The sequence below is a fragment of the Lissotriton vulgaris genome, chromosome 1_1 (assembly GCF_964263255.1).
Source record: "Lissotriton vulgaris chromosome 1_1, aLisVul1.2, whole genome shotgun sequence".
NCBI lineage: Eukaryota > Metazoa > Chordata > Amphibia > Caudata > Salamandridae > Lissotriton > Lissotriton vulgaris.
The window spans coordinates 457,414,155-457,440,286 of record NC_141685.1 but is presented as its reverse complement, the minus strand read 5'-3'; the positions used below and the strand labels follow the sequence as shown (position 1 = coordinate 457,440,286).

Sequence of the window (26,132 nt, the reverse complement as noted above, 5' to 3'; positions counted from 1 at the left end):
AATACACTGTATTTACATATTTGGCGACAGCATTAACTAACATCCCGACGAACCATTCGTTATTCCCTCCAGCCATTGAAGGAAGAGGACAGCCTAGATGTGTCTGTTTACAGTGTAATAATCTGTGTAAAAGGTCAGAGGACTTCATGTCACAACGTGCACAATGGACATTTCTTTACAAACTATGGTTTCAGGTGTCTTGCTGCAATTGACGTTTATCAGGACTACAGCTCCCAGTATGCATAGGGGTGTCAAACGAAAATCCAGGACTGGAGCAGGGCGTCATCTGGTATCCTAACCCTATGACTCGTATGGAACAGTGGGCAGATGCTCAACCTACACTTTTCAAATAACCGAGATTCATAATTTATGGCTGGCCATAATCAAACTTACTTCAAAACCAACACTAATGGTGAATTAGAATGCTCACAGAAATAAATGTTGCCATTTTTTTGTAAAGTAAAGTTTTTTAGAGTAATGAGCGGGAAAGGTGCAATGATCTGCTTGCTAAATTTAGTTACGAAATACACATTTGCCTTACAAGCATTTTGGTTGTCATCTCAATTTTTTTAGGTTTTATATATTTATTTCAGCGCGCGCAGCACGTCACCAGAGTGGTCTCTTGGTGCAGAAAAGCTCGAGGGGTCAAATTCTGTGCAGGCAGGTCTTGATTGCTTGATCCACATTCACAAATTCTGAAGCAGCCAGGGCAGAGTTGACCAGTGCAAAATACACTCTCCCGCTGTGCTGGGATACTGTGAATGGGAGACAGCTTTGGGTTCCATTTTGCATTTCCTACGATGATCAGACATTAAGCTGTAGTGTTTGTTTTTACATTACTGGCCTTATATGTAGCTGTCCAACTCATCTTTTCCTCCTACCTTGAAAAAAGTAAATCTAGGAATTTCACATTTGCACATGACACACCATTCCATGATTCGCACAAGTTTAAAACTTTCTTTGATAAGTATATAAAAATTACACTGTCAGATTGCCAACTTTATCAAGTATAGGGGATTTTCAGGTATTAATGGGATGGGCATTTTAACACCTACAAATCAAAAAAGTACATAAATCAATTGTCTTATGAAACATGTTTCTGAAAAATCTCAAATTTAGAATTACAAGCATACATTTCACCTTGAGCTCAAGAACTAAAAAGTAAAGTGTCTAAAGAATTCGGATGCCACCAGAAAAAAAAAAAGATTTCCAGGCAAAAACTGCATTTTCTTTCTTTCACAAGTGCTAAATTAAAACCAAAATGGCTGATGCACCATTCTACAACTGCACAGCTCCCCACAATCCACATCCAATCCAGGGGCGGCCTCCCCTAACGTTCTTGAGCCTGGAATGCTTGCGATGTGTCCTCGGGGTGAACAGGGGTGAGCCTCGTGCTTAGCAGGGTATAAATGTACGGCCAGATTTTGTTCGTCTCCGTCCCGGAAAATGTGTGCAATACACCTCTGTTCCTGAAACACAGAAGCACAGAACAGTGCCCATATTAGAATCACAGAGCAGTGGGAACATTTCAAGCAGTGGCAGATTGCTACTCTATAAAGTGGTGGGTGCACCTGGCAGAGACTGACTGAATGAAATGAACAAGTCCAACATTCTCCAAGGCAATTTGGTGATGAGCTGGGGATGTTCTTCCTCCAGAACATTTGGGAAAAACGAACTAAGTGGTGCATTTTACAGCACAATATGTACATACATTGAAAACAAATTCAAAGGTACGGAAGGGGCGCAAATGAAACATTTAAAATCTGTAACTGTGTGCAAGTCAAACGCTCACCTTCCTAAGGGGGGGTGAGGTGTTCACTACTCCAAAGTTGAAAAACAAAAAAAACACAAAAACAAAAAAAATCTATATATAAGTGGGAAAAAAGGCCCAGATGTACTATTCACATTCGCGCAAACCAGGGATGTACAATTTGCACACCGGCTGGCTTGCGAATGGGAATGCAATTTGCAAACTGAACTATCTACCAAATAGGTCACATTGCAAACGATACAGTTCAGGGACTTGCCAAACAACTTGACTAATGAATATTAATTAGGCAGGTTGCAGTTTGAAAAGTCCATTAATTGACTGCTAATGCAAGCATGGAGTCTGCAAAGAGCAGTACACCTCCGTCCCAGCATCTACATTCCCAAAAGGGATTAAAAGCAAAACATTGTAAGCAGCCCACGTCCATTAAAGGTACCGGTAATATATCATAAAGATTGCCAGTTGTGGAGACATCGGGGAGAGCTGCAGTGAGCGGTCCCTTCAACTTCACTCTCTGATGCTGTCGTCTCTATTCCCAGGTGTTAATAGGGACAGCCTTGTCCTTTGGGCATTTGAGGCCACTCTCTTTAAGGGCACATGATCTGATCAAGGGGTTGTTACCGTATTACGATCACAAGCCATTGATACATGCGTCGTTGACCCTTTTACACCCCCTTCTATTTGTTAATTAGACAAGGCTATAAAATCCCCTTTACGAATCAGAAAGAATTGTCCGACTTGTATAGTGGCATATGTACACAGTAACAAGGTATTTTGTGTTCACAGACCCTGTGACTTTGCAAATCACAATATTTGTAGTGGAAAAATACTTTTGAACATCAGTGCCTTTGGCACCAACATTTTAATAAAGCTTGTAAACGGAGCTACAGACATTACAGGCAGGTCACACATATAGGTATGCAATTTAACAGATTATAGATATATGTCAAAAATCACAGGATATGGAGAGAATATTACACAAATATTAAACGCTCTCATCAAGCAGTGCTACAGCTCAGAAAGCAATTCGGTACACCAAATTCTATGCCCAGGCCGCAGGGACAGCAGCAGTGACAGTGAGAACATTATTGAAACCTTCAACGACAGAAATGATGAAATGCCTGTGCACAAGTGAACAATATAAGAGCCACAGCATGACTAGCCTCCGACTGAACTCAGCATGAATTACCACTCAAACATCAGCCTATATTTTTTAAATCCAACCATTTTAACCCCACAAACATTAGTTTGCCAGTTCTCAAAAATACAGACATTTCATTATTTAATATCATATTTTCATTTAGGATAGATGAGCTCAATTCCCTCAAACAAAAGCTCCTCCTTTTCATTCAATCAAAACATTTATAGAGCGCGCTACTCACCCGTGAGGGTCTCAAGGTCCTAGGGGAGGGGGATGAAGCAGCTACTGATCGAACAGCCAGGCCAGGTTTCATGATTAGTTACAACACAAGGTACCCAGGAGTCAAAAGCATATTTTTCTCATAGACAACCAGTTACACGGCACAAAGGAAGATTGTGGATTGAAAACAGTTGAACATATAAACCATTTAAACACACATACGTGCAACATACAATCAGGGTGAGAATTTTCCCATCAGTTGTCTCTCTGTACCACCACTATTACATCATTTGGGTTCTCCTTACCCAGGAGTTAGTGCGCACACAGTCACACAAGTTGTGAGAAAGGGACTGTGTGAGTAAGAAGACTGACAATAGTTATTTCGCTAGGTGCTGTCAGTATGGTGTTGGTGTGATGTTACAACTGAAAAAAGGCAGTGCAAGTGAAATAAGTGAAGTGAATAAAATTAGGTGAAACTGAGTAGAGTAGTTATTTTTTATATTTTCTCTCAGCTCCCTAAGCTTAAAACCATAGTGAGAAGTGAGAAAAAAGCAGATTTAACATAATATCTGCTCAGTGAGCGGTCGACATGTTTCTGCATATAAGGAATTGGTCCTATGCATTCATCTGGACCTAGATGTTGCTACTGCTGTACAATTATGTGAAAAATGATAAAAGAGATTATATCACCTGTTTGTCAGGTGTACATTCTCCTCCACAATCCAATTTCTGTGGGGATGGCACCTCACTTCACCTGGCTGCAGCTCAGGTAAATAAGGAGCACCGCTCTCTCCGTCGGTGTCTTCCAACGTCCCTCTGGGCTATACTGGGGAGGCCAAAGTTTCATGATTACCAACGCACTATTCCTCCAAAAAGACAAACTTTATTTTTTAGTAACTATGTTTGGCTCCCAATCATCAGGTTGTCATTTTTAGCAAGTACCCTCCTGTACTACTGACACATAGGACACACTGTGACTGTGCAGCCCATGTATCATCACCAAAAAACACAGGAATACGCAGCATCTGGCATGGATTTCCATCATCGTTATGGAAAGAAAGTCCACAATTTGTCAAGGTTGGTACTTATGCAAAGACACCATTATGCCCGAGGGCATCACTATTATGGCAGCATGGCTTGGCAGTTCGGGCTGGACTGTTCCCCTGAGGCACACGGTCAGACTGATTTGCATATAGCCATGTCTGAACTGGGGTGGCAGAGTGTGCTAAAGAACGGTGATGGATTAAACCCAGATCTTTTGACTGGGTGTGAGTGTTTGATTGGTTCAGATGCTCTGTCCATCACCACCCCCTTTTGTACCGCATCAGTATGCCATAAACACCCACCGAGAAGTCAAAATGCCCACACTATGTTAAGGAGGGCACTGGTTTTCTTTGTGCATAACTATGCCAAGGACATTGACTATTATGTTCCAGTTCCCCAATATATCAATGATGAGCATCGTGATGGCAGGAAAAGGCACAACTATGCCCACATTGTCCCTAATATGTCAACAACAGGCACCATTAGACCACGACTACCTTTGGGCAGGTATTAGCACTAATTTGTGAATATGTCCCATACGGCGCCATTATGCCATGGCTATGCTTATGGTAAGGATTACCACAATTGTGTACAGAATGGTCCCAATTTTACAAGAATGCTCACAATTAAGCTTAATATGAGAAAAACAAGGACCCACTGGGTAGTGATTATTTTCATCGACGGCACGCCATATCCCGGCATCCCCGCACGCCATAGCCTGTATTTCACGTGTCAGCTGCATCAGTCATTATCCTGCTAACTACAGAAACACTTCTGCTTTTAACATCTCATATCCGACACACTCCGACTACGTTTATTGACCTCAGTTTTTGTACTGCATCATTCTTTGTCGCTTTAAGTGGATCACATGGTACCAACATCAAGAATTACATTCTGTGAAATATTATAACAGGTCTCTATCATATCACAACCAAGGAATCTGTGATATTCATGTTTTAATTTGTATCACTCCTATCAAGATAATTGCGAATCTACTCTAACAGGTACATTGTGTTTTTATCATCCACTAGAAGATATAAGTGTGCTGCTTTATCCTGTTGTCAGTAATTTTACTCTTGTGGCTCCTGAAGAAGGCGTTTTCGCCGAAACGCGCGTCGAGTACTGTTTCTTCACCCTGGTTGTAGGCACCTTTGATCTGTATATGGTGTCCTTTTTATGTATAAAGACTGTATATTGTGTTAGTGTATGTATTAATTGCATATAATTTTATTTCACTGTCATATAAATTCAATTTCCTTGTTCTTTATATGATTTTTATCAAATATATTAAAAACATGTTTATTTTTAATTAATGACTGTTTGATCATTTTTAAATTGTTTGCCTTTTCCTATTACCACTGGGTCCACATAAATTGCTGTCTACTATTAATACTACCTAGGAATTTTTTCACACACAATTAAGCTTAGCAATATTCACAAATGTATCAAGTGTGCCCACAATGTGTCAAGGAGAGTACCTTTATCCAGGGTCATCATCATGCCAGAGAGAGTGAGTTAGAAGTGCACAGAATTTCAGGGTGTGGGGTTATGATAGGGGGAGGGTTGTCAGAATTAAACCAACTCCATACACAGTGGACTGACTAAACTATGGTGCATTGCCAAGGAGGTTACCACTAGGAAATCCTAATCCACAAACAGTGTTACACTTCCTCAGAATGCCTTGGGTGGATGCTCTATGAGCAAGGACAACAGAATCAGCAATTTCCCGGTGAGATACGTCGAGCAGAAGCATCTGGCAAGCCTCGCCATGTAGAGCAGGACACGCCATTGGTCAGGCGGATTGCATGGATGGCTACAACGCCTCTTCACTCTTCTTGGGGCGCCCTCGTTCTTTATAATCCCTGTTACAGCAATCACAAGTTTCTTATGCTTCTGAGCTTATGAGACAATATTCTTCAACTGGGTGTGAAAGCTACAGATCAGATATATTTTTTTTTTTTTACATTTTATGGAGATTACATTGTTACTCCTTCAACCGGCTTCTTCTCGACAATGACCAGCCTGCGCCAGGCAAAACCGTTATTGAATGGTTTGCCACAGATGCAACCACCTCATCATATCAAACTAACACCTGTGCGCAGCACTAACATGGCGCGATCTTTTCGACAAGGAGTTCTTTCTCAATTGATGGGGTTGATAAGTACTTATCCCTACTCTAAAACATTACAGTGCCTGTAAAGAGGGAGTGATTGATTGTTCCACCAGAGAGGCAGACATGAGTGATGGGATACGTGCCCAGCGTCACCTGGCAGTGGAGAACCCCAACTGCTGGGATACTCCATGGAAGCCAATGTGCCGCTGGCCTCACTGCCTGCCCCTCGAGGGCCGATGTGCACTAGAGAACCCCGACCTGTAGGAGCTCCATTTGTATGCACGAGCATCCCACCGGCAGCGTCTCACTGCGTCACAGCCGCTGAGCTCAGGAGGCATCGACGCACATCGCACAGCATGATGGGAGCTTCACGGATACCACAGGCAATTGGGGAAGACAGGACTCTGCAGGCATGCATGGAATATTATGCAGACCTACACTCATGCAACAGCTCCTTCGAGGTCAGGTAAGTGGGAGCTGTGGCATCTCCACAGAGAGGGTGTGTGGGGGCCCCGAGACCCCTCTGCTGGCTGAAGGACTCATTTGTGTAGTGTGTTTGTGCAGACATAGCCACATAAACTTGTTCCACAACTCCACACGTCATGAGTGATAGTCCCAATAGCTATTGTGTGGCCTCAGGACTGCCCTAAAATATGAATTGGACTTTCAGCAGGTAATGGCTATGGAGGGGGCTCAGTTATTGTCTTATTGTGTTTAATATGCGCTGACGGCATAAGAGATAGAAAAGTGCAAAAGGGGTCTTAAGCCTGATGTAAAACCATGATGTGTGGGTTTCTGAAAAACATTTTATATGATACAGGATGGGAAGAAGAATACACAGTCCGCTTGCCATGGATGATACAGAGAATATTTACAGTTCTAAATGTCCATCTGCGGTTTATCTTTCAGAACTTATTTTGTTTTAAATAATAAGTTATCATAATTTTTGGCTAAACACAAAATAAAATTTTGTTAAACAGAGGAGAAAACATGAAGGACCCCCTACTTTATAACAAGTTACCCTATATAACAATAAAAATGGTGTTACAGGAAATATGAACACAATATTGACCTTATGGGAGTAACCGTAAAAAGTTGGAGATTAAAAGCAGTAAGCTCTTTTCAATTAGCTGCTTGCAGCTGAGCTGCACCCAAAATGCCCTCTGCAGTGAATCAGCAAAGATACATCCCTCATTATCTCAAGCTCGCTAATCTCTGGGTATGGAAACTAATTACAAAACAAGCATTGGTTACCGTATAAAGGCAAACAATCGTAACAGGTAGGCCTTTATTCCAAAATATTCACACCGTCTTAAGGATGGACCGCCAACCGACACAGGGATACCCTTCCCCATCATCAGGACAGCACACGTTGTTATGTATTGATGGTTCCATTTGTGTTTGAAGCCATTTTCCTTCCATAGCTTATTCCGTCACTGCCTAGGCTCAAATCTGCCAAGAATATTGTTGGTTTTGTCAATGTGAGGCAAGAATAGTGCTCCTGCCTCAATTTGGTGGGCAACATTGCCCAGACTGGGTCAATGCAACATGTTACATTGAGAATTTGTTAAAGCGCGGGGCGTCCCACCGCTAGCCTCAGGCAAAACAGCTGCAGAAAAAAAGACAGGCACAAAGGAACGTGAGGCATGAAGGTGGATGACAAACCCCTGTGGGGTCGGTACATCAAATGTCACAGGCAAAAAGTCCTGGAGTTTATCCTGCTAGACCACTTCACTGTACCTCTCTCTCTGTGTCTCTCTCTGTGTAGTGAGAGGTCACAGCCAGGTTGTTTGACAATACACATGAATGTTACACAATGTTGGACTGTGCCCTGTACATATTTTCCATGACAAGGATTTTTTTTTTTTTTTAAACCTTTATTGTGCAGATAGTAGCATACAAATACGGGCCTACAACCAATTAGGCCGGCCACGAAGCAATCTGAAAAGCACGTAAATCAATAAAGAGGTTTCACGGCAGTCACCCAGTATATTGCGAACTAGTAATTCAATCGTAGAGGAGCTGAGTGTGACCGCTGGATGTAGGATCAAAGAAGGTTAATTTTATAATAGAAATTATAGCAGGATCAGTTGCAGTTTAATCATCTGAGTGCCCATAGCGGGTCACGAATCAAGCAGCAAAACATTAAGGCACCAATAGAAACGGTTATCAGCAATAGTCTACAGCAATGAGAATATAGATGCCATATTTCCAATCAGTACCCATCGTAGCCCGCCCCGTGCACCCAGACCACCAAATTATTATACTTATACCTAACTGAGTAACCAGAACGGCAAAAGGAGTTACAGTCATTCTCTATACTGACCCAGAAGATAAGAAAAAGGGGGAACGCTAAAAAAAAGAAAAGAAGGAACGCCGTGCTGCTGTACGCGCCCCCACAGCGATAAGGGCGAGCAAAGTGACTGGGGACCACGTTATTGGGGGTGGGGCGTTCAAGTCAGGATATCTGTGCAATCAATATCGTATAAAGTAAGAATACCTCACCCCCCCAAGCAATCACACCGTGGGAAACACGCACAGCCACAGCGTCCTAAGAAAGGGACACAAAAGAGCCATAGAAACAAAAAAAAAAAGTCCGAAAAAGACCCCAACCCACCCACCCCACCCTGCACCCCTGCAGAAGGCTACGGCCTACCCCCTCAGCAGCGTGCCTGTCGCCCTAAATAGGAGACCCGAAATATAGGAAAAGTTAGATAGAGGGAAAGGAAACAAAAGAGACAAAAAGGACAAGGAATTTCTTGAATCCGATGCACGTTTTTCTCTGCAATCCTTGTTGCAGGTTTTTTTGAGGACCTCCAATTCCACAATGTCCATGCAGTCTGTAATTAAATTCCACGTCGTGGGAGGTCTGCAGAGCCCGGCATACCCAACATCAATAAAGGTGCCTTTTTACTGGAAACGTTTACCTTCAGTGGTGCTACTGTGGGGTTGTCCGGAGGCTGGACGCAGAATAAGTCAGATGTCTCGGCCCCGGGGCTTTCTAAAAGGTATTTTAGATTTCAGAGACTGGTGAAGCAGGTCTACACCTGTCTGTATTCTCTCTTCCAGGCTCAGGATGCCCTCCTTGCTGAAAACTGGTGTCATGGTAGCTCCAAACTGTTCGATTCTTTTGTGCATCATCACTAAAGTGACTAGCTGCTCTCCACCTGCAGAGCTGGCCTCAGTGGTGTGGTGTGGTCTTCTGTGGCAATAACGTCTGACTTCTTCCCTGTGGAAACGCTGTGAGTGGTCATTGGTTTCTGATGTATGGTAAGTCCAGGGAAGCTGCTCTTCATGTATTAAAGTTCCATACAGAATTCTGACCCGGGACTTTGCTCTAACTTATGGCATTTCACCTATCATGGAATTGTACTTTTTGAATCACTGACAAAAGCGTATACATTTAATGTAATTTCTTACTGATGCAAGTATCCTGTCTAGGTTGATGAGGATGCCTGATGGGTGTACTCCGGTGCAGAGGAGAGGTAATCTTGTTCTCTTTGGGAGTGGCTAGATCATCAGTGGCCAGTAGATGTTTGTCTTCCATGATAATGCTGGATCTCAGTATGATTCATTAGAAGTAAGGGATGTGTGCAGGTTTTGGCACTGCATTTTATTATGTGGTCACTGTTTGAACACACTGCACTGGGTTGTGTTGCCCATCTGAAATGGTATTAGTGCTGCTTGCAGTATCATCACCTGGCACATCTGCCATGCCCGGAGCTCCTTCGCCCCTATCCAGAGGCGCAGGAACTGCTGAATATGCCTCAGTGGAGCCTCTGCGAGCACACATCACTGACCCATCAACCACAAAGACACTGCATTTAGTGTTTAAGTTAGTTCTCCCAATGCAGATTTTCTCTGCCTGAAATCACCCACACACACAGCACAATGGACCTGGGCCTGGAAACTCAACAAGGGCCCTCACGCACAGGAAAAAATCATCATGCAAGGTGAGAGCCATTTTTGCTTTTGAGTAACAAACTCCTGCTTTGATGCATGTTTTTGAAAAGCAAAAAAGAATGCACAGCGGACACATCGTGGTGATCCGACCAGCTTTCGTTTGGTCAAAAGTGCATCTGTTGCACTGGCAAAGAGATTCCACCGACATGGCAGCGGTCTCTACATTGGGTGGTGGTGCTCTCTTATGGCGGCAAAGGTGAGACCTCTGCTGAGCTGGCAGACCCAGCGCTCCACTTGCCAAACTTTAGATGGCATTCATTGAGAGATATAAGCAAATTACAATGCTTGCAACCACATTGCGTTAAACAAAACTCTAAAATAAATAAATAGGCAAACTCGACTCAAAGGTATCCGAGCACTTTACATAGTTGGCAGAGAATCAGTTTCCAAAGCTACATATGGGTAAATACACATACATGGAGTAAGCACAAATACATAGCGACTGTACACACAGGAGAATACTATAAACAGTTGCAATTGTAGCAGTTACATAAGGAGTCGATACAGCCACATGGAGGAATCACATATATATGACAACAGTGAATACGAAGGACAGCAGGATATATGAGCGATACAGCTGTGGGTTAGCTACAGTAGGGTGTGTCAACTTGTATAGCCGTGTGTGCATACGGTAGCAGTGATGCTGTAGACTGAGCAAGAAAACATACAGGCACATCATAGCATATGGGCATATAATAACAGTGTAGACAAGTGAATGCGGATGAACCCTGATGCGGATCATCAAAAGCCATGGCATCAGCGTGACAAACTACGCAGATGATACTCAGCCGATACTCTCGCTTGATGGAGCTCGAGCAAACTCACGGGAAACATTCCACACCTGTATGCTGGAAATGTCACTCTGGCTCAACCAGAACTCACTAAAATTTAACAGTGAGAAAACTGAAATACTGCATTGCACAGTAGGAAAAATCCCCAAACGTTTACCACCAGATTTCTGGCCTCAGCCGTTAGGGGACTCACCCACCCAAGTGAACTCAGTAAAAAATCTTGGAGTCACTATCAACAACAAACTGAGCCTAGAGACCAACGTCAACAAGCAGGTCAGCTGCTGTTTCGCTCTATTAAGAGGACTCCGAAGGCTGCTACCTCTCCTGCCCCCACAGACTAGAGCCGACATAGTCAGGAGTACTATCCTCAGCCGCCTGGATTACTGCAATGCCCTTTTGCTGGAATCCCCTGCCTATCTTATCTCCAGACTTCAAAGTGTCCAGGCGGCAGCAGCCAAACTGGCACTCTCTCGTGAGCGAAGATCCTCTACCACTCTTGCCCTGGCTGACCTACACTGGCTGCCCATACATCAAAGGATCTGCTTTAAATCCCTATGTATTGTTTTCAGGGCAGTTCACGGGCTAGGTCCCCGACCACTTCAGAACAAATTCAATTGGTATGAGCCCACCTGGTCTCTTCGATCCTCATCTTTAAACTTCATCAGCATTCCTAGGATCAAGAAAGCCACCTGTGGGGGACGAGCTTTCAGTATAGCTGCAGCCCACTTATGGAACAACCTCCCTATCGACATTAGAAAAACCAACGAACTTATGACCTTTCGAAAAAAGGTGAAAACTTGGCTTTTTCCAAAAAATCCTCAAAAAACCCACCAAAACAAATAAACCTATTCTTTTCAGCATCATGTCCACTCTCCTGTTCCCCACAGAGTTCTTATCTATATGCACTTCAACGCCAGGATGCCCGTAGGGTTACAGAGCGCTCTACAAATGCCATAAATAAATAAATAAGTGAATGAGCAGAAGCACACACAAGCCTGGTATAGTGGTGCAAACCATTCATTGAGATATAACTTCACAAGATTGTTTGCAGCATGATAGAATGTGCAAACAGTAGCACGTTTTGCATTAGGGGCTCCCGAGGTGGTGAGGAGCGGTTAGGTGCAGAAAACAATGGGATTCGGCTACAGTTAGTCTGATGTAGTCATGTCGAGACAGTGCTGCGGGAGCTACCAGCGAGGACAGGTCACCAGGCCAATCAGCTGCTGTCAGGACACAAGCTTGAGCGGTTAGGAGTGCAAGCAATGCAGCTCCAGGCATGATGATAGGAGCAGGGTTCTCCCGATATCTGGCACACATGTGGATTGTGAGCCGCTTGCTTGCAACTGGCACAGCAGCGGGGGCCAGTCAGGTGCGTCCGGCCATGGGGGGGGGGGGGGATGGACAGCAGAGGCTCCTTTTCTCTGTCCCAGCTTTAGTCAAGTAATGCATTTGATGGAGTTGAGGGGGAGGGCAATCCCTTGGTTTCAGACATCGGGGGCAGACCCGCAACCATAGGGTGGTGCCTGGGGTCAGCCGGGCGAGCCACTACCGGAACACATGGGGGTTCCACACAAAGCGGCAGTCCTTTAGGAAGACCGAGTCCGGTCGTGCTAGCAAAGGGTCTTGCTAAAGGCTCACCTCTAACTCTTCTAACCTTTGCACTTTCCAGCAACGCCTTATTGTCTTTCCATTTCAAAGCAATAGCTTCTCATCCCTTCCCAGAGAGCCTACACCAACTATCTTAAAATGGTTAAACAAGGACAACACCAGGATGTGTACTTAAATTAGAGAGAATTCAAGATGATTTGATATTTCCAATTGCTACAAAGTTTTAGGTTTGACTGCATGTCACTGTACACAGCTACTAAGGATTCTATGGTTCGTGTCAAATATTAAATGAGGTGAAACGTTTGACTAGGGTGTATGGGTTTCCTTACTTTGTGAACAAAAGTTTCAGTGAAGTCAAGAAAAGTAACAGTTTCAGAACCTCCAAACCATTCCCGTCCAAGTTCAGAGTTTGCCACATTGTTTTTGGCAGACTCAAAAGATGTCAATTTTTTATATTTGCACGTCTATAGATGCTATATTGTCACTAGCAGTTCTATAAGCACTGCTTCTGTGTACTTTCACGTTTTTTGTTTGGACACTTTCTTGTTTTTCTTTGAATTGAATCACGACCAGTGATGAGAAAGGGGGCTCAGTCTGGTGATTCTTTGCCAGTTACCCCGAGGGTGGTGTTCCCGTGAGGTGTCATTCTTTTCGCCAAACATTTTTTTGGCAGATATAAGTTTTGCATAAACCTCTTTTGCATACATCCAATGTTATTTGGTGGATGCACTGTGTAGATTGCGTTTTCAGACATCCTGTGGTGTTCTGTGTGACTGTCAAAGAGTTGTTGGCCAATATACCATACTTCCCCTGTGTATGTTTCTTTTTAATAAATTGTTAAAGTATTGGATGTAGTGCAGTAAGATACCCCTAAAAAATGATAGTACATAGGGTATTGCAACAGTGATCACTGATATGAGACGGTTCTGTTGCAAGGTATACTGACCGTATTTACGCCCATAAGACAGGGTTTTGTTGTTTTTGATGTTGTTTGAATGGAGGACAACCCTGGTCTTTCTTTTCCCTCTGAGCTCCTATGTATGATAAAACGTCTATGGCAGCTGCCAATCTGAAGCTGTAGAAACCAAAGCCAGCGGGGTCAAGCGGTTCTCAAAGATGTAACATTGCCCAAACCTCGAATCTCCAAGTACTGACTAAAAGATGAGCTCACTGTCTGCTGCCTGGGATTGTCTTTTTGAGTTAGGCGGTCACCCCGTCCTGCCAAGGAAGGTATATTTTTACCCGACCGTTGTATTGTGCTTGTTGAAAAAACAGCTTGCCTTTTGTGTAGCGGCTGTGCCCTTTAAGTAAGTACCTTTTTAGGTCGACAGCTAACACTCTAGTATTCCAGTAGATTTAATGTGCACTGCAATATAAAGAACGACAGATTACAAATCAATAGTTCTTTAGTTTATTCGTATCTTAGACCAGGAAAAATTTGCAGTGACTTGCCTACTTCCACTCGCCCAATAGCTCCTAAAAAGGCGTGCCTGCATATCCAGTGAAGCCGAGAGACACAACCAGTTGTTTTCACTTGACTTATCAGTTGGTCTTGAGATTACCCACTCATCCAGCTCAAGGAAACTGCAATGGCCTGTGCCCGAGACCCATCCATGGTATGCTAACTCCGGCTCGAACCATTCAGCTGATTTCCGTGGCTTTGCAGCAAAGCCCTCATGGAGCTAGTCACCAGCAGAAGATATCTCCAACAGCAGCTCCGCCGCAATGGTGGAGGAGCATCGCCCCACTGGCTCGGAGCCAGCAGCTGAAAAACAAAACAATATTATACTATGTTTTATTTTTCAGCCGCTGGCTCTGCGCTAGCATGTCCAGGGAAGCGTGGGCCCGGGCAATGGGAGGGTGAGGAGGGAGTGGTAGTTGTGCACTTTTAAGTGCGCATGTCAGTTTGGCCGGCCGTCTCAGACAGGCCAAACTGACATGTATACTTAGGCTTCTCCAACCCAGCTGTATTCTACAGCCAGGGTGGAGAAACAGCACAGACTCCCTGTGCCTGAGCGAGTGTTATTCCAGCCCAGTCAGGCCAATCCCCACGCTGCTCTCATGCTGGAGAGCAGCGCGGAAATGGGATGGGGAGACTGAGGATGTACCAGAGACATCAATAGTTGGCAGCACCAGGGAAGTCATAAAAAAACCCTGCCTCCTCCACCCGCCTAATCCTTCCTTATCTGTGTCTGCTGCTACTGGATGTCTCAGCAGCAGCACTGACTGGCCTATCCATGGAATGAGACGACTTGCATTTGCCAGCATTAACAATAATAATAAATTCATCAGTTATACTAGGAATTCCTAATGGGAATTCCCAGAAAATCGATTTTAAAGAAACAAATCAACGGGGATTCTTTTTTTATTTGAAGCTCTTTGAGTGTTTATTGACAGCCATTGCTCTGAATTATTTGAAAGTACTCTGGTGCCTAAAGGCGTGCTCTTAGTCCTATCCAAACTAAACAGTAGCTGGACTTTATTCACTGTTCGGCTATATCACTGGGCAAACCATGTAGAGAGCATCATGAGTTTCACATGTCCCTTCTTCAAAAGGACCTCAATTCTCTGCACAATGACGGTAAGCACCTAACCTAAAAGCAACCCCAATGTCAAAATCCTCCTGGACGTTTGGCTGAAGCTGGTGAAGTTTTACATTTTAACACAAAGGGTTAGGGACCAACACATTTTCTGTACCCATTGTAAAAGAATCCAAGTATCATTGTGCGGAAACTTAAGTCCATTTTGCCTTCGTTCATAGTCTGGATAATGTTTAGGGACAGCCAGCGGGAGTGTGTGCCTCTCATCTTTGCCTTTTGGTATCCCAGGTACTGATCTTGCTGTCCCTGGCCTTAGGGTTCATGAAGGAAATAGCAGGAAGGTGAAATACAGGGGAGCACTAATGGCTGGATATACAAAACTTTTTTGCAGTTCCAGAGCCTGCAATTCATAACATTATAGACTTCTCGATTGCAAAAAGGCAAGGGGCAATGTTTTAAATGTACATTGTGAGAAGGAAATGGCATTCTAACTCATGACATGCACTTTACAACTAATTCTGATTTGGAAACAAGTATACCCTGCCACCACAAGTGTGGCAGGGTATACTCAGACATGAGTCCCTTGCTCACTGCACCACCAGGATTCAAGCAAGCCGGGCCGACGACGGCTGAAATGCCAGAAACCGGTCCCCGGAAGCTTGTCTCCTTTCCGGTGAAGAATTGGCTTGGTAGTTTGGTCTGCCCTGTTCCCATGAGGCACTGGGTCAGACTAATTTGCATATAGCCAGGTTCTGAACTGGGGTGATGCAGTGAGCTAAATAACGGTGATGGATCAAGCCCTGATCTTTTGACTGGGTAAGAGTGGTCTGCTTAATTCAGACACTCTGTTCATCACCACCCCCTTTTTTGAATAATATTCTCAAATAGCCTCCTTCAGGTGCCATCACAGAGTAGTGCGGTTCACGCCTGGTATATCCTGGTATATGCCAGAAATATCCCTTGGCTCCACTCACATCTTCTGGTCAGCTGTAGGTCAAACGGGAGTGGAACTTTGGGAATCGGGGGGCACACTGGGTGACATTCCTTCCCTGACAGGCACTCATCCCATTTGACTTGTTGACGGAACAACCTGGTCTCTTGGTGGGTCCGTTCTTGGCACAAAGGCGCCTCCCACCTTGTGGGGTATCACTGATTCACAGCATATCCTGCACCTCGACCCAACCCCATCATACAATGGGCATTGCCCGATTTCCTGGCATACGAAAGCCATTTCCCATGACTTGCAAGGCACTAGCAAGGGTCTGGCAGGCACACCTGGCAACAGGATATTGGCCATGCACTGACCCAAAAGGAGCAGAGTGCTGTTGTACCTGCAGAAAGTCTCCCGCAATGCCAGTTTTCAGTACATTCAACCTAACATATTTCACAGAGTCTACCTGACGCCGGCCTAATTACACAAAATATACCCTGCAGTAACACCCAAGTCCCCTCACTGTTGCGCCCCTACAGTGGACATAATGCATATGATATGGAGCTATCCGAGCGTTCTGTTACTCTGGGAAGAAATGTGCATAACCTTCACCTGTGATACAGGCCACTGAGATCTGGAAGACAAAAGCCAGCATTTTGCTGGGCATCTGCAAGCATCGCCTAGCAGGCGGCACCTCCAACTCATCCAAAGCCTAGACGATGCTATTTGCCAGGTGAGTGATTGTAATGCATTGGAAGAACCAACACTGTGCAGAGCATTGGCACTATCCTCCCACTCTATTGTGATCATATGCATCCACCGCAGCAGTGTGGCTAGCACCTCCAGGGAAGACTGTAAGCGTGTCTATGAAATGCTAGCACTGACTATTCGCAAGATGGGATTGGAGACTCATGGTTCTGTTCATGTTTTAATGGTTCAGTGCTACTACATCATAAAAAACACTGGGGCGTGCTAGTATTGGCTTTCATGCAGCGAAATACAGCAATTGCATTTTTCTCATATGATGAATGTCATATCAGCTTTAACAGCCAGTGTAAACACCCAATAAAGATTGTTTGACAAAAATACAGTATATGGCAATGGCTCAGCCCATGTCATCCATTTTGTTATTATTTACAATTCCAATACTGCCTTTTGCCATCTTGATACCATAACAGACACATAAACCATCACTTTTAAATGGTTTTGAGACACCAAGTTCAAATGTGGCTGCCACTTCTTGCATGTGCAGTGCCAACTATTTTTGAAAGGTCTTTGCTATACTTTGACAAAAAATATTTTAAAGGTTGTCCGTTTTGTCGGTCATTGTTTTACTATTACAAAATGGTTGGTGTGCTGCTTTCTTAGACCAGTAAATACCAGCTAATCTTATCTGATTTAGGAATGCCTGTTTCTTAACCCCTTCGATGCTCATGACGGAACGGTTCCGTCATGAGCGTCGGTTGACCTGTGCTCATGACGGACCCGTTCCGTCATGGTTCCATAAGCCCAATGGAACGTTCAGCACAGTGCACGAATTTGTGCCACGCTGATGAGGTTAAAAGCAACCTCTTGAAAATACATGGGCTGCATTAAAAACAAGGACTGGCAAGTCCAAATTGGTCTGGCATTTCACATAGCTACAGTACCTCACGTAATAACCCGTAAAATGCCAAATGCCTTATGTTATTTTCTGTGGTAGGACGAAGCCAAATGCAAACCAATAAATAGATATTTGGTGATGGGTCAATTTATTTATATCAGTCGAGCTTGGAGTTTGATGCAGAAGATTTTAAATTCTTTCATGAAGTTGCAGTTCCACTAGTCATTACTAGGTGTCCCTCTCAAGTAAAAAATAACAGCATTGATATTGTTTAATGAAGCTGCAGTTCCACAAATGTTTACTAGAGGTCCCTCTCAAGTCACATGTAAAGGCATTAAAAATCTTCCATAAAGCTGCTGTTCCACCAGTGGTTACTAGGTGTTCCTGATAAGTAAACTACAAAAGCATTGATATACTTACATGACGGTGCCATTGCACAGGTCCTTACTAGGTGTCCTTTGTGAGTCAGATGCAAAATCATTGAAAATCATACATGAAACTGCTGTTGTGACAATCATTACTAGGTGTCCCTCTCGACTCTAATGCAAAAGCACTGAAATTATTATATGAAGGTGCAGCTCCAATAGTCTTTACTAGGTAGACTTCACAAGTCAAATGCAAAAAATTTAAATTCTTACATGAGGCTTGTAGTTCCACTAGCGGGTATTAGGTGTCTTCTCAAGTCAAATGCAAAAGCATTGAAATACTAGCGCGAAGCTGCAGATCCAGTAGTCATTACAAGGTGTTCCCTTTAAATCAAATGCAGAATTATTAACATTTGTTCATGAAGCCACACTTCCACTAATCGTTACTAGGTGTCCATAACAAGTTTGATGCAATAGCATTGAAAACCTTACAGGAAGCTGCAGTTCCACTGGTCGTTACTAGAGGTCCTTCACGAGTCAAATGCGAATGCATGGACATTCTTACATAAAGCTGCAGGTCCACAGATGGCCATCAGATGTCCCTCTCGAGTCAAATGCAGAAGCACTGAAAACCTTACATGAAGCTGCAGTTCCTTTAGTCGTTGCTAGATGCTCCTCTGGAGTCAAATGCAAAAGCACTGAAATTCTTACATGAAGGGGCAGCTCCATTAGTCATAACTAGTGTCCCTCACAAGTACAATGCAAAAACACTGACATTCTTTCATAAAGCTGCAGTTCCAGTGGTTGCTAGTAGATGTACTTCACCAGTCAAATGCAAAAGCATTGAAATTCTTACATGTAGCTGCAGTTCCACAAGTGTTACTAGCAGCAGCGGCTGCCACTAGAGGGCGCCATGGCACCACCCATCAAGATTTCCAAGTTATGAGGATGGTACTTGCCAAGATTAATTACTATCCACATAAATATCTTTTTAATTAAATAAGGGCTTCAAGCCCATGCTGGGTTCAGCCCGTAGTGCCTGTCTGCCTTTCATCCTTGCTGGAATGCGAGTCAGGACTTCTCGAGAGGAGCAAATGCTCCAGAGAGCATGTGCCACACAGACATTATCTCCTTTTTTTTTAGTCCCTAAACAGGCTAAGTGCTGATTTAGCGTCAGTCCTGGCCTTCAATGTTTGGGGCCAGGCGGTCGCTAAATCGTGAAGACTTGGCAATGTGTGTTGCTTTCAGCTTGTGAAGGGATTGAGAGCACGTGACCTGACGTCACAGATCAGACAGAGACCATGTGCTGAGAAGTAGAAAGGACACATTTTAACGAAAGCCGTATCGCACTCACCCTGCAGGCATTTCAAAAAGCATACGGTAACTTGAAATACGGGTCACTGGCACATCAAATCTTATGTTAATGTATAGAGAAAAGACTCGCGACAGCATGGTTATACGTAAGCATTATGCGTGGATATTTGGTTGACACGCATTCCCTCTTAACAATGTATGTACTAGCACAGCTGCATGCTGCCCTCATATTGCTATGCTGTTGCTGTCATCCAAAGAAGGGGGTGTTGGTCTCCTCAAATCCCACGAATTGTATGACGGATATGCTTATTTGAAGTTACTGCAGCCGAGGGATGCAAAGCCCGCAGGGTGTTAAAGTGTGAACAGTGGCTTGGGCTGCCTCACACAGTGCATGCTTCCAGGCACCCCATCACGTGCACGCTCCAGTGTGTCCTGGAGGAACAGACCCATCCTGCTGTGGGAAACATCAGCTTTGAGGAGTGACGTTTAACTCGCTGAATGTTGCAAGTGTAGCTTAAGTGTGACTGCACGCCAAGACAGTGAGCTGTTTACTTCCTCTCCCTGGTTTAATTTGACGGGATTCAGGAGCGTAGGTGTCAGTCATGCAGCAGGTGCAGTGTCACCGAGGCCTGCTACACTCCAGTTAAAGCTTGTTTTTATTATCCTTCCATTCACAGGAGTGTGTGTGTGATGGGGTGGCATTAACGATGTTTACATTAGGACCGGTGGGTGTATTGCTGGTGATAGCAGATAAACTGCCGAATCTCTAGTTGACATATAAAACAGGTTTTGACACCTTTTTGAGAGAAAAATGACAATAGTGTACAATTTGTGTTCCTTATGTGTTCTGGAAAAATGAGAATTCGATCATGAAAAGGCTTTACATTGAAAAAGCATGCATAAGACCGTGGAATACAGGAAAGTATACCTGGGTTCAGGTTTACTAAAGTACGATGGTGTATTCTTTTAACGTGGACTAGAAATGTGACTGTGAAACACCTAAATCATCCTCTTTTTAATAACAATGTATGTGCAGAATTCATGAAACTCGTAATTTAGAATGACATGTGTGTATTTTAGGAGTCTCATATTTGAACTCCTTTTACTGTAGACGTGCACATGTGCAGTAAGTGCTGAAGGAGAGAAGAGTGCTGCACGGATTTAGTCATTCCAAATTCTTTGAAACTTCTAAAGAATCATTTTCATACAAAAAGGAGTCACTCAAAGTGAAAGCATTCAATGGCTGGAGTGGGCTGGTCTTAGTCTATACCGTCTGCTGAGGCGGGGGGAGCAGTGTTGGTTGAAAGCCACTTGAATCTATGCATTGTTATATGTTTTTTGGGGGAAAACATGAGGCACCTAATTCTCAACACTGTCACTATGGTACATATGACCATCTGCCACATGGTGGCGCTGTCAAATTTTCAGATAAGCACAACAGATGTTTAATAATTTAATATAATGTATATATGAACTTGCCATTTTTATAGCTTTGAGTGGCCTGGAGTAGTCTGAATTGCTACACATGTAGGCTTGTGATGGCTAGTAGTTGTGTTGGTACTGCCACTGGCGGCGCTGATAGGGACACTGTGTGGTGCAAGCTGTAGTGGCCTCCTAAAAAGGCAATTTCTTTTTTTAATAACTAAGCACTAGTTTACAGGCATTTGTACGTATTTCTCTGCCTCATTAAAATAATGGGGCATGCATTCTGCACACTCTACTGAAAGCCCTTTTGGCGCTGCAATGTCTGCTGCAGTGCTAGACAATCTTCGGTTGCATAGTAGATGTTATGCAAAAAGTGCATCTGCATGTGACCTACTAGGAGTAAATATAGCTAGTAAAGCACCGTTTACTTAATGTAGTTCCTATACCTGCAACCTCATCAGGAGTCAGAGGCTGTGCAGTGTCTCCCTGGCTTTTCAATCAATAAACATCCATAATCTGGAGCAGAGAAAGGAGAGAGACTGGTTTTGGGAGGTCCTGGGACAGGAGACAACATAACTCTTTTCAGGGTCTATTTAATATATTAGCCCTATCGAGGATGCACTAAATGAGCAGCACAGGGTTATGCCAAGAGACATCTGTGCTAAATTAAGGGAACCATACCAACAATTCTATAAAAAATATTAGTAAGCTTTTTTTTATTTATTTAAAAATAAATTATCAAATGTAGGATATTTATTATGCTATTAAATGTGAAGGCACAGATGGAAGAGGCCTGGGTGTCTATGGAAAACAGTTATGCGACATCGTTTTATCCAAATTCTTTATTTGTACAAACTCTCCAGCGTTCATAACTTTTATTTAATTCTTTGCATCAGCAGCCCAAGAGAGATCCTACCGGGGTGCCTAAAATCTGAGTAAGGACAATCGGGCAGAAGCATGGCCAACACGTCCAAGACCCAGATCTTAGGACTGTGTGATATATACAAGCTTTTAATGTCAGTTATTTTAATGTTACCTAGGAGTGTTACAGGAGTGAATAGTTTGTAGAAATGTGCAGAATTGGCACAACCTGCCATTATTTTATTTTTTGTGGGGGTTGTTCACGACATTTGGCTGGGTGGCATGTGAAGGTTAGGATAACTTAAGGTGACTAAAAAAAGTGTGCTTCTTTCTGTGCAGTATGAAAATGGACAAAACAAACCCAACTTTTTCTACCCTTGAGGTCTACAATAAATGCAGAAAAAGCAACTGGATGTAAAAATTAAAAAACAGGATAATGATAATGTCAGAGAAAAAACAGAAGCGTCTTCTGATCCTGGTTTCTTTGGAGATGACGTAATAGACCAGTAGAAGCATTTACTCATCTGCTCGATACCTGAAATTCCTATAAAATATTACATATACTAAAAATACGTGTTCACTACTTAAATCTTTAATCATGTTTTTTTTTTTAGATTAATAGGATTGTTTTGGACAATTCTAACTTCAATACACAATCTAGGCTTGCAAAATAACAGTGAAAGCATCAATTATCTTCTCTCAATTAGATAACATTGCGGCTTGAAAAAGTATCCGATGTCTGTGGAAATATAATACTCAGTACGTCTGTTCTGCGCAATAACAATGTATATTTCTAGGCAATAATCGCCCTTTTTCCACACAGGGGGCTGCAAACAGTACCCCTCATTGCTTAATCATGTAATCGAGTGCAGTTGTTTTAGGCAATGTTAAAAATATGGTAAGGCTTCTTTCTTTTCTTTCTTTCTTCTTTCCTCCTTTCTATTCTACTTGTATCTCCCTTTTTTTTTCTTTTTTCTTTTCCTTCTCCCTATAACCATTTTTAAATTTGTCTCCTTGCTCATTGCATATGTTTTAGTACTCCTTCTTGATATTCTTATTGTTCCAATTTTTTATGACATATGTATTGTTTTTAATCCTAAATGCGAATAAAAATCTCTTAAACAAAAAAAAAATAAGGTAAGGAATCAATGTGTTTATAGTGTGCCAATTTAATTCTAAACACCGAGGTTAATGCAGGGCCTCCCCCTCTTTTGTGAGTCCACTATTTACATTTTTTTTTTAAACAACGGACAGGTTATCTTACACATCTCGGATTTTAATGTAGGAGCCTAGAATTAACAGGTCGAAGGAGGTGAAACTAATAAGCAGCAAATGTCGTCAGGCAATGACAAGCATAACACACGCTTGCACGCTGGGATTGTATTTCACCAGGGGCTAACATCAGCCTTACCTCTACTTGGAAATATCTGGAGACGGGAAGGAAAAAAATACTAAATAACCAATCTAGCAGGACACGGACACCGCTACGGAAATAAATAAAAAAAACTCGCAAAAAAGTTCAATAAGGTAAATAAAAATAAGCAATCTATTGCCAATGAAAAGTTGAAGAGCCTGTCGCACAGAGAAGAACCCGCATGTCCTGGAAGGAACTGGGCACCTCAAAGCAGTGGGTGTGTATTTTTATCCCCCTGGCGCTGGTGGGTGAGAATTCCGAGCACGAGGGCCCTTGCATGCCAGGGCTGAGCCAAGAGGCCGCAGCTTAAGATAAAGCGCTCTTTAGAATCAATTTCAGTTACCAAGTTACAGTGCCCTGCTTGGGAGCTGCTTTCACAATGCCCCTTTTTTTTTGTAAAACGTGAACAGAAGTTGTATATGGAGCCAGGAACGTCCAGTGAGAGGAAGTCGGCAGTAGAAATGGGCTCACTTTACTTGAGCACCAGAAACTGTTAGTGCAACAGGCTGAGGCCATCATGTTATCCTGCTGTGGTATGTTCCCAGCAGTAAATATTTTCAACAAATGGTATTTAGACAGAATATCGGAAAAACAAATATCGTGGGACAAAGTATTTGTCAAACATGTTCAGGACAAAAATATCATAAAGGTAAGTTTCTATAGATAAGTAAAGTTTTTCTACATATAACTCCGCATATACGTTGCTTGAAGATATATAGGAATGAGGACGATGTCCTATCTTTAACAGGCGCGCAGTTAAATTCGTGTATTTATTTGTCTATTATATCCTGACATGTGCACTCATGTGAATTTTACATGTTTTATCTTAAATTTTAAATCACTGTAATTCATGAATTAATACTGTGTTAATTGCACTATCGTAATTACAACCATTTGTATATTTTTAATGGATGAAGACAGTTTGACTATAAGACACAGCAGACCGCTATGCCATTACCCTGTAGTGTGTTCTCTATGTCCATTAATCACGTGTGGGTTTTTGAGAGGAAAAAAAATGGTGAAAAAAATCGAAACAAATGTGTACCTAATCTGTGGAGAAATCATTGTCTGACGATCTGTGAGCAAGGGCGGCTGCCCGAAACGCGTCGGATCTAGTGGCTCTGTTGGATTAAAGAACTTATGCCAATTCTACACGTTGGAGTTGCGTGATCTTTTCTTTCACTCGCGCGAGCGGATGTGTTGAAGATTGCACCTTCTTGGATTTAATTTCGAAAGGTGGTTGCTTTCGAGGTGACTTCACTCCCTACAAGCCAGTTGCTGCTTTCAACCAGTCCTGTTTCTGTTTCTTTTAACGAAAATCCTCAGCAGCAACCCCCGTCTCCATTTTGGGATCACGGACGACGAGATACAGCGGAAACGTGTCGAGAATAAATCGGCGTTCAACGCAGAATAATCTCGTGGGTAAGTGACCCGTGAACTATGAGCGGTGGGGAGGAGTGTACGGCATATGCGCAGTGACTTTGGTTACAAATTTAGTACAAGTCGCAGCCGCATTAATTTTCCATATATACAGAGCACACTAACAAAGTCAGCAGAGACTTTATGGGATAGAGAGGCGGCGGCGGACGCACTATTCGAATCTTCCGAAGGTGGTTTCTAAATCTGGTACAAACAAAACCACACTTAATGTAACTGACAACACCGATGAAGGCATAATAAAAACGGCATTAAAGCGCTTGGAAAAATGCATGAGACAAGAGGTCACCAAGTGGTGGGAGCATAAATCCTTATCGAAATACCTGGAGGAAGGTCGCGTCCCACGAGGTCTACGCATACTCCTTGTGCCTAGCTACGAAAACCCAAATCCTGAAATGCTCAAGGAATGGGGCCAAACGAATTTGGAGTCATCGAGCAAACTCATTCAAATCCTTGTGAAGTATGCAGCCATTGATAGAGAAACACTTATGAAAGAGATCACTGACATCGAGGAACTCCTAGCACAATTTGAACCAAATGACCTTATAACAAAATCCCGCAATGAGATTCAAGACAGATTCAAGATTCAAGAAGAAAAAATAAAAGCTCGAAAAATATTCAAATTTGCCCGGGATAAGGAGGATTATGCCCAGGGGTGAATTTTTACGTTTGCACGGAAGTTTGAAACGGCTACAAAAAACGAAATTTGCTCAACAAGCCCAGCAAACGAAACAACCCCAAAAAGCGGGACCTTCAACATCAACACATACTGACCCCACTATTGAATTGAGCGATGATGAATCTCTCACTAGTGGGTCATTATCGGATGCTGGGGAAATGGGAGCTACAGACATTGGTTCAAAAGTCCTTGACCTGGGGGAAGAGGTTGATTTTTTAGTGTCGGACCGGCTTCAGACACTAAGACCGCGGATTCGGAATCAGAAGAAAAAAGATCAAGGCGTAACAAGAGACGAAACAACCGCCGCAAAAAGCACAAAATCGCCCGCAAAGCAAAAACGGCAATATTGGCGCAAAAAACGGTAAAGAACAATGCCATTATAAATCTTTCTATGACTACATTGACCGAGACGGAGTCACAACTGCTAAGCGTTGGTCTTACATATTGTCCAATCTCGGATTTTTGCTATACCAAAACTAGGGTGGATATCTTTTGTTATATCCGCAAATTGAAACTAATGAAGTTTTTCAACATTAAAGATGGTTCAAAGGAAAATGCACCAAAAAAGTCAACTTTGATTGCCACCACTGACCTGGCAGTGCCAGCACAAGACACAAGAACTTTCCTCACATTGCATCAATTGGCACAACATGAGGTGCCAAGTTCGGAACAAACATCGACCCAGGATGAACTCAGGGCGGCACAAATCATTCAAGTTGGAAGCAGTATCAGTCCTTTTAAACCCAAGTCAAGCTTTAAACCGACTATGCACAAAGATTCGATCGACATATTCCATGATGTCATTGTGGAAGACTTAAAACAACTCTATCACAAAGTAAGACATAGAAAACGATATAAAAGTTAGCATGAATAAGACTATGCCTCCTTGGTTAACAAACTCAACAAAGACCATAAC

General features: G+C 43.0%; 1 protein-coding gene across 2 annotated transcripts in view; it reads right to left on the bottom strand.

The window, feature by feature from the left end:
- Positions 1–459: 459 nt before the first annotated feature.
- The window catches only part of AK4 (adenylate kinase 4), a 276,327-nt gene continuing 250,654 nt past the window's right edge, over positions 460–26,132 (bottom strand). For both annotated transcript variants that reach the window (XM_086953660.1, XM_086953668.1), the window contains exon 6: positions 460–1,469. In XM_086953660.1, the coding sequence (XP_086809786.1) occupies positions 1,331–1,469 (139 nt within the window). In that variant the 3' untranslated portion in view covers positions 460–1,330. The remainder of the gene's footprint in view (positions 1,470–26,132) is intronic.